Source organism: Gavialis gangeticus, unplaced genomic scaffold, assembly GCF_001723915.1.
Source record: "Gavialis gangeticus isolate Ggan-Ray unplaced genomic scaffold, GavGan_comp1, whole genome shotgun sequence".
NCBI classification, from domain to species: domain Eukaryota; kingdom Metazoa; phylum Chordata; order Crocodylia; family Gavialidae; genus Gavialis; species Gavialis gangeticus.
The window spans coordinates 78,783,216-78,793,266 of record NW_017729024.1 but is presented as its reverse complement, the minus strand read 5'-3'; the positions used below and the strand labels follow the sequence as shown (position 1 = coordinate 78,793,266).

Below are 10,051 nucleotides of genomic sequence, written 5' to 3'. Positions count from 1 at the left end.
AAAAAAAAAAAAAAAAAAAAAAAAAACAGTCCTCTGAACACCCAATATACTTGTCTAGTTTTAGAAAATTCCCATAAACCATGAACAGAAGATAGGACCTTTTGACATTTTATTTCTCATATAAATTCCTCCTCACTTACACACAATTATCCCATGGTTTTTTGGGTTTTTTACATGAACAAAATTAATACCCATTCAAATATCTTGCTTTCCATGTGAAAATCAGATATACACGTTTTAGGTCCTATTATTCGTAATCACTGGTACAATCTCCCGGCCCTGATGCAGCTCTCCACCCAGCCACCCACCCTGCCAACGCTGCTTGGGCTGGTCTCCACAGAAACCCTGGCCCTGTGCTGTCACATCTCTGCCGCTCCTGGGGTCTCCATGGAAACCAGTCAAAGCAACGCAGGCAGGGGCTACTGGGAAATGAAGTCCAGCCGCTAGCCGGATCCACCACTTTGCCCACCCCTGCACCAGCCACCAATAGTACTTTCCCACCTCCCACCCCAAAATTCCTTTTCTGCAAAAGCTATTATTAGAAGTCAAGACTTTTTCATGATAAACGGCAACAGCCAATGTAAAGAGGGATCCCACGATGGTTATAAATTTTAGTACAGCAGTCTGTGTATCACAAGAACCTTAAATAATGTCCTATAGAGCACTATGGTTTTACAGACACTGATCATGTATTCTTCTACTCTGGACATTAAAAGAAATGTGATCTCAGCTATACTAACTTGATAACAATGCTTCAAGAACTTATACATTTCTAACAAAGATCTGTCTATAAGCCAAGTACAAACAAGAAAAATATTAAGTCACAGGGAAATTTATTTGGAAAACAACACAAAGAATAAACAAGCCGCACAAAGACCATTTGTAATTGCTCAACTTTAAAAAAAAAAGACCAAATTATTCTTAAATCGACTTACAAGCGTTTTCAGATGCTTATTCTGATGCTTTGGTAATTCACGACTAGATTATTTTTCAAGCAAATCTTTCTGTTATTTGTCCTCAATAGACTAAGGTCTGAAGAAACATCTTAAAAACCATCAAGCTATGAAAGCATTAAGATTAGCTTCTACAAAAGTTCAATAAAAGACATGAATATTCATCTCCTAGAATAAAACATCCTGAAATAAAGCTACCCAACTTCATCTCACATTGGATGTTAAAACATTACTCCCAGATTCCCCTAACCACTTCCTCCATCATCACTTACGTTTTACATTTCAACATACTGACAGAGGTCAACTAAATGAGAATTCCCATGTCTGAAAAAGCATGCAAACACACAAGGCATTTTTTCCTTTAAGAAAGGACCAGTTAGTCATGAGAAAAAGCTGGGGCACCCAGTTGGCAGGCAGCCTTAAAATCCACAATAAATCCAAACTCTAACCTCACAGAACAGCCTTCACTGAATATGCCTGTGACTATCCTACTATAGGTTTCCCTCGCTTTATGCTGTACATACATTCCTGGAAAACAGCGCATAACTCGTATTCACATAAAGGGAACCCACTTTACAATGTAACAAATAGGGACATGGTCAAGACCTCAACAGTACTGACCCCCAGACCCATTTCTACCACTTTTTCAAGACAATTTTGGTACTCGCCAACAGCAGACAGTACATACAAGCACAGGTTAGTGGTGAATGTTACCATAATGGAGATGGCAGCTACAGAAACACGTCACAGACAATGAGCCAGGAGCACACATCCACACAGGAGACTATATTTTGGTGTGCATCACTCCCACAATGCACTGCACAAAGCAGCTGACTGCGGGTTTCCATCACATTGATTGCGTAAGAATGAATTAACTTCATATATAATGAATTTTTGGTATAAAAAGGGTCATCACACAAGAGCGAATTCGCACATACATAACCCTCATAAAGCAAGGGAAACCTGTATTGTGTATTATGCTACAAATCCCACTTCACATTCCCTAGGGTACATACATAAAGTTGAAAATAAAAAAAATGAGAGATACTATCTTTGAGATGAAAAATCTGAGGCATTCATTTTAAAGAGGGAGAGAGCAGCTCATAAGGACCATAATATGTCACTGGAGTGACAGGACATGGCTACCAAGGTCTCCCAGCTTTACATTTAGCAGGTTAAGGTCTTGTGTCGTAACAGGGTTTATTAAAATGTTAGACTGTGAATTTGTATAGGATGGTTGGATAGGGATGATGCTGCATCAGGCAGGGGGTTGGACTAGATGACCTATGGAGGTCCCTTCTAGCCCTACTTCTGAAATAAAGAAATGGAAAGCTTAATGTTAGAATCATTGCTTTGACTAACCCAAATAGAACTTTTTGATACTTAATATTTCTTTCTATCTTCCCTACTTCTCCCTTTTTAGTTCCTAAAACACCCTTTTCCATCTCTTTCCTATCCAATACCCAGTATTTACACTCCACTGTTGCCCAACTGCTGCTGGAGCTAGCTGTCAGAATAGCTTAAGCCCTGCATTTTACTTTGTGCTTTACAATATTGCGCTATGTCCTTTATACTCAACTTAAAAAAAAATTACAAACAAGCACTATAGTTTGAAAAGGGAACACAAAGTAATCAGATTACTTTACCTATGCAAACCTCCAGTATAGTCACACTGAAATAGTAAATCAAAAACACAACATTTAGATTGTTTTAACTACTTCAATAATATAAACCTTCCTGGACATAAAAGTTTAGGGAATTATGAGTCATTAACAACATAGCTACTCTCAACTTTCATTTTAAAAAAGGGAATAACTGGAGCCTGTGGGGGTTTCTGCATTTTAATCTCAATTTTTAAAACAACAATAATTTTTAATGCCAATAGAAAACAAAACAGCATCACCCAATTGTAACAGATCTGTTACATTACAAATGATTTGACATTACAAATTATTTTAATATTGGGTCATCAGCATATTTGTCAAAACATTTTTTTCACGATCAGCTAACACAAATGATCAGAAACATTATTAATAGGATAGAAATGATTTTTAAAGCCTTTTTCATCGCAAAAAGTCAATCTGTCACAATAATCTTTTTGCAGTTGTATATTTGTTTTAGATGAAAAAATATATATTAGAAGGTTTAACAGATTCCCACAGGCATTTACTGAAGGGGACTGAGAGTTGGTACCTAAACGTAGGTATCCCACATCCCAAGCAAGTGTTGCATAAGTCCCATGTCTCTCAGTAACCCAATAAACATTTATTTGTAGCACAATGGCTCCAACAGAGGAGACTGAGAGAAGCTAACTATTTCCAGTATTTAGGACACTAGCACCTAGGATGTGGGAGCCTGCTTCGTGGCTGTGTTTAAAATCTGGCAGAACAATATCTGAATCTAGAATCCTTCACAACCCAGGTAAATTCCCTAACCCAGGAGTCAGCAGCCTTTTGCCAGTACAGGCTGGAAGTCTCCACCCCCCTGCCTCCACCCCAAAATGGCCAGCTGCCTGCACTTAAACTTTCATTGCACATTCCTGGTCCTACTGCAAAGATGGAAGCACAGACATGGAGACATGGCAGAGCAGCAGGCTCTGCAACAGACGAGAATGTGGCAGAGGGGATGGGCATTTTGGGCAGCACAGCACAGCTCCATGCCACCGATCCCCAATGCTAGATTGGACCTCTTTGGGGGATGGATGCAACTTGTGGGATGTAGATTTTTGTCTACAAATTCATTAGGGGGATGCAGCAAGGGATCAGAGATGGTCTGTTCACCAGGGTGCCTCTTGGGGTAACAAGGAACAACTGTCACAAACTGACAAAGAGCAGATTTAGGCTAGATATCAGAAAAAACTTCTTCATGGTATAGGTGGCCAAAATTTGGAATGGGCTTCCAAGGGAGGTGGTGCTCTCCCCTACCTTGGGAGTCTTTAAGAGAAGGCTGGATAGGCATCTGGCTGGGGTCATCACTCTTTCCTGCCTAGGCAGGGGGTTGGACTCAATGATCTGTTGAGGTCCCTTCCAACCCTAGCATCTATGAACTCTTGTGCTAACCAATAAAATACCAGCTATTTGAGCAAAAGGCGACTCCATATGCATGTTTGACAACTCCTGTCTTTTGTTCCTTTTCCCTTCCCAACGATTTAAAAACTGGTTTCCAGACTTCATTTTTTATTAATAGAATTCATGTTTTTTATCTTGCCCTAATTAGAAACATAGGTAAGAGTGATTCCACCCATTTGATTTATGTTAGACTGGGCATTCAACACATAGCATAGTTCTAGTGTTTAACCTTTAAGATAATAGTCAAGTAAGATCTTCTCTGAATAACCACCCTGACTCTTCCTAAAGGCAATCTACATATACATATGACTTTAAAAATATTACATAGAAACAAAAAGTAGAAATTGAGAACATGGAACTAGAAACACCTGTTTCTCTAAAAAGTACCCGGGGGAAAGGGCGGGGGCAGAGGGGAGCAGAAACTGAAAACTAAGCTACAGTACAGTGAACTAGGAACACCTGTTTCATAAAGCTAATTATGCAAACTATAAATGGTACTCTATGTATGATGCACAGATTCCAATTCACAATAAAATGAAAAAGACATAAATCTGCTCTGACATATACCAATTTAATTCCATCAATTTCAATGGAGTTGCTCCCAATTTACACTGATAGATTGTAGATGGATGTCAAAATGTGCAAAACCAACAGAACAATGACATTCCATAGAGAAATCTGAAACTTAGTCCAAGAAATATTCATCACAAATCTCTCAAGCAAAGCACAACAGGTTTTCTTAAAGGCAAGTTGGGTATGAACTGCCTACTCCTGAAGTTGTATACACGTATGAAAGGCCCAAATCTTCCTTGAGATGTGTGAAGCAACTTGTTGCTCTACTGCCGTCAAGAAAAAGCATGCTAAGGGGTAAAGCAATTCAATCCATTTTCATAAAGTCACCTCACAGGATAGATACAAGTACATTCAATGGTGCTGTCAGTGCAGGAACATTATTAAACAGGATGTCTTTAACAAACTGCGACATACTAAAGATCTGAAACTATTCCAAAGCACATAGTTAACCAAAGAATCCTTTGGCTTATCATAATATATATCACTTTGCTGAAAGTGGTGTATTAGGGCTCTGGTTCCACTTCATAGCAAAGCTGTAGAATGTCGCAAGACTTATTCACTCTGTCAAGTTCAGTGTATTGACAGATTCTAAATGCTTCATTTTTAAGGTTTAAGATTATATTTAAAGTCACCACATTAAGCAACTCTTTAAAACGGAAAGAGAAAAAATGGATCTTGTAAAAGTTGCAGCCCACTTTGTAGTGCCTCTAAATAGAAGTATAGACATATTAGATCTAAATATATTTTTTCTGAAAGTGACTGCATTTTGATTTGTTATATGGCTTTGTTTTTGTTTGTTTGTTTTACTTATTTTACTTCCTTCCTGTATAGCTGTTATATTAGTAAGCTTAATAATACACAGCTGACATAATCTCTCTCAAAAAGTTTGTTTTAATTGTACATCTGCTTTAAAGGTTTTTCAAGTACATGGAGTGACATTTAGGAATCTTCTAATATCAGGACAGTCTTAAAATTGACCAGTTAGCAGTGTGGCATCCAACATCTAGATTTCTGTTCTTTATTTGATATGACACTAGCTCCCAAAAGGTGCAGTCAGGACAGAAGACCCCATTATTCTGGATGCTGTAAAAACTCATGGTTCCTAAACCAAAGATTGTACGGTTTAAGACTCTAACACTGAAACCCAAGTAGGTCTGTTTCTGTGCCCATGCAGAAAGGAAACTAAATTAACCTTAATTATAGCATTAGTCCATTTATCCAATGGTGCCAGGGGTCCAATAACAAAATAAACTGTAACCAAAAAGACTAGTGTTATGGGCCCTAAAGGTACTCCTAATTTTCCAGTTACTTTCAAGATAAATATCCAAGATGACAAAGAATGAACTGAAAGGAAACAACTTCTGATTAAATCATAGTAAAGCTCAGGAAGCCATCCCACATTCTAACATGTTTAGACAATCCAACCCTCTTGCTTCCATAAAGCTTTACTGCAGTCACCCTCAAACAGAGTGCTGCAAGATCCTCTAAGGGTATTGTACAACATTAACACTCTTAGGTGTGCAAACAGGAATGCATAGCATCAAAAATATTCTAAACTGTTGTGGTCTTTCCAAGTTCCCCATAACAAAAGAATTACTCTCATCATTTTTTTGTTGTCAAGAAATGAGTAACACCCGGAAGCTGGCATTTTCTGTGGGGTGCCTTGAGTCTACTAAAATTGAGAACCACTGCTTTACTGACTTCACTAGTACTTTGCCTGGTTACAGCCCAAGAAGATAAGACTGCAGGAATACAAGCTAACAATTAAGTATGTGTTTAAAGAAGTATTTAGATAGTCCTATCAAAATTTTCAGAGTCATCTGTGTGACACACATCATTTTCTCTATTCAGCTACTGTAATGTTATGCCTTGTCATTAAAAAAAAAAATCTCCAAAACGTTTATTAATAGTGTGGTTAAATACAAGACTCCCACTACGTGTAAGTAATATTTTAGCAAAGAGAGGTTTTAAACTGCTTAAGAAATACTTTCATTCATATTTACAACCAATGTACTCTTTCAAATCAATTTTGAGAATGTCTACCACCTTTTCCTGGACCTTTCTGAAAAACAATAATGCACAAAACCAATTACTTTGCTGAGTTTTTGTCCTTAATGGCATAGAACCCCTTTCAGTGGCCTATTTAAATGATTTTTTTCCGTTTAATGAGGTAGTGCCACAAGGGCAAGCATATATTAATATTAAAAGAACCAGTCAAAATAACTAAAATCATATTCATTGCATCAACTATCACCCTTACCCTTTCTGTCAGTGTATACAGTCTATTTTTACCTACAAGTATAACCTTACTACCCCACGCCATCTCCAGTGAAGAAGCTGTGCAAACAGAATTTTTGTAACAATGTCAGCACTGTACCCAAAGTGTTAGGATACTAATGGCACCTAAAATCCTAATCGAATAGTATAAATTGTTTGCTCCTCAGACAGTAACAATTTCCTGAGACTTATTACGTTGCTTGTATTCATTATCATAATTCAATTTTAATCAAACACTAATTTACTACTTCTTTCTCAGACAACAAACAGCTCTTTGTTAAAAGCATACCTGAATCATTAAGAAAATAACAAATACTACCCCATTCTAAGTACATGACATACTTGAAAAATCTGGGTTGCAGAAGAATATAATGTTTTGTGATTGTCCAGCAAAAAGTAAGTATAATCTCAGTACATGGTTTTTCTACAGTTCTAGTTTGCATAACAGATGTGTCTTCAAATATGTAAACCTTAAATACAGTGTTTTAATCAGGAATTATATGGCATGGCAGACCTATGATACATCTTCCTACTGATATAAGGTCCAGTTGTCTGTTACCTGAAAACATGCAATATATATGGGTAGAAATATACCAGAAAGTTTTCCTGTGGTCCTCTATGAATGTTTTCTTCTCTTTTTATTGTGAGAAATGTATATTCTCACACACATACTTTCAAAATAAAGGGAAACAGATTAGGTGCATCTGCTTGGTTTAAATTATGCTCTGCTGTTGAAATCTGCACATGTAAGCCATAGAAGTTTATCTATCGCTTCTTACCTCATATGACCAAACGCATTGGGTTCCACCAAACCGACGGACACATCGGCCCACTTCCACATCCTCATGTGTGGTGTACATCTCTTGAAGGCATTCACCTATGTGTGGCACCATTCTCCTGAGAACTTCTCGACTAAAGATCATTCCCGGCCCTCCCATGCAGAAATTCTCTCCAGGCTCAAGCCCCAGTTTTCCAAGTTCTTCAATGTTTCCCAGTCCAGTTTGCCCCAAATAAAGAGGCTTACTGCTGTTTAGTGACCGAAGAAACTCCTCCAATTTTTCCCCTAAGGAAAAAAAAAGAACATTCTCTTTTCATCTGTTCTAATAGATATCTAATTTTCCACAGGCCAAATAGTCTTTAAATGAAAAAACCTGCTTTGAAACAGTTTCTATAAATGTCTAAAGTAGTTCTTTGTGCCCCAGAACACAACTAAATATGCTTTAAGCTGCATTTACACAAAATTTATAACATAAGGTATATTCAAATATATGTCACTCCCCTAGCTTGACATTACTATGACATTTTATATAGCCAAAAGCTTTGGTGTATACTCATCTGCATCACTTTCCCAAAATAGCTTCAGAGAAATGAGCATCAATATAGTTTTTGCCATTTTGTCCCATTTGCCAGCAAGAATTATGCCTCAGCTAGGATGTTTTGCCATTATCACTCTGTTTTTGTAAACCATCTTCAAAAGTGAGATGGGGGAGAAGAATTTAGAAATTGTGATTTGACCCAACATCTCAGTAAACTAACAAGGCTAAATTAAATTTTTCATAATATCACCCTAAATGAAATAAAATGCCAGAAATTGAAATTGTGGCTACATTTCCCAAAATTCTGAGATCAATGTCAGTTCACTAATTTAGCTGTGCCTGTAGAAAATTCTTTTACACTTCAAATACCAGCATTCAGTCACCTGCTCTGAGAGACAGCCACACAGCAAGAGTTAAGTCTATATAAACTTTTCCACTGGACCCCTTCTTCACTATTTTTGAATAGTCTGTTATTGAACACTTTATTGAAGTTTAAATGTTGCATTTATGTTTAGTCTGACAACCACTCCTTTAGATATATATAGATATAGATATATCTATATATAGCTCACTTCCACATTATAAAGTATAAAAAAAAACTTGTTTCTTTTCTATATTACTGTAACTAAATATACACACGGACAACTGGATTATTTTTAAGGAAGCAAATTAGTCCATCAGACCATTTTAAAAGCAAACCAAATGACAAAAATTAATAAGATGCCTCAAAAAGGCAAGTTGCTGTTTCTCATATCTTTAGCACTCACTGCAAGTAGAACCATTGCACTGATAATATTCATAATCTATTGATGGCAAATCATTCTTTATCATCAAAATACTCATGTGCTCGTGTATTTTGAAAAAGGAAGATAGCAAAAGGCCATTTTCCAGTGGCACAGTAAATCTTGAATAAAAACATGCTAGTGTTTTTCAGAGATACCTTGCAGACCACGACAACAGCTTGAAAGGAAGCCTTTGCATGATAAAGGAGACAGTACCAATTTCCCTGCCTGCAAGGACCAACCGATAAGTTTTAACCATGTTTAAAAAGAGTGAGGAAGCTAAAATTAAAATCTTTAAAATCTGGCTGATTACTATATGTTGCGGTGCCTATACATGCCAGGGCTCTAGTATGTGCTTTGTGAGCAGCAGTACTCGGATGCAAAGGGGTAAGATGAGGACGGACTGCCACCCTTAGGCTGCACAGCTGAGCCATGCGAGAAGCAGAAATGCACAACACTGAAAAAAGCATAACTGAATTCCCACAAGCCTGGTGTTAACCTCTCCCCTAGTGTCCATCCTAAACTCTGCAAGTGGCAGAATTTGGCAGGGTTCTTTCCTTCGACCAAAAATCAGAGACCAGACTGCAGCAAGAAAACCTCTTCAAGGGAGCTTGTGAACTCTCAGAGGCTCACAGTACACCCTTTGAAAAAAAAAAACAAACTAAATAAAATGCCTATTTGAGACAGAGGAATTGGTTGACCCTGAAGTATAATTTCCAGCACATCCTCCTGGCTGCGCTTACCACAATCAAAATTATTGATTTCCAAGAGAAAAGCCTCAGTTCCTGCATACTAATATCACTAAAAGCTTTGGGGGCAGCCAACTCCCTTCCTTGTATCACTTGATTCCAGCTCCAGCCACAGTAGCTTGCGCAAATAAATACACATTGCTTCTAACCACCAGGAGAGCCAAGCTTGGGAACCGGGGAGTTGCCTTAAACCCGCAGCACCTCAGAGGCCAGAGATAGACACACCTGGCTACTTCTTAAAGAATCATAGAAAACAAGGGTTAGAAGGGACCTCAGGAGGTCATGTAGTCCAACCCCTGCTCAAAGCAGGACCATCCCAACCAGGGCTTTGTT

General features: G+C 37.8%; 1 protein-coding gene across 1 annotated transcript in view; it reads right to left on the bottom strand.

Moving 5' to 3' along the window:
• CHSY3 (chondroitin sulfate synthase 3) overlaps positions 1–10,051 on the bottom strand; it is a gene marked incomplete at its 5' end in the record, with an annotated part of 332,244 nt that overhangs the window by 314,924 nt on the left and 7,269 nt on the right. The window contains one exon of the mRNA XM_019517289.1: positions 7,651–7,934. Within this exon, the coding sequence (XP_019372834.1) occupies positions 7,651–7,934 (284 nt within the window). The remainder of the gene's footprint in view (positions 1–7,650; positions 7,935–10,051) is intronic.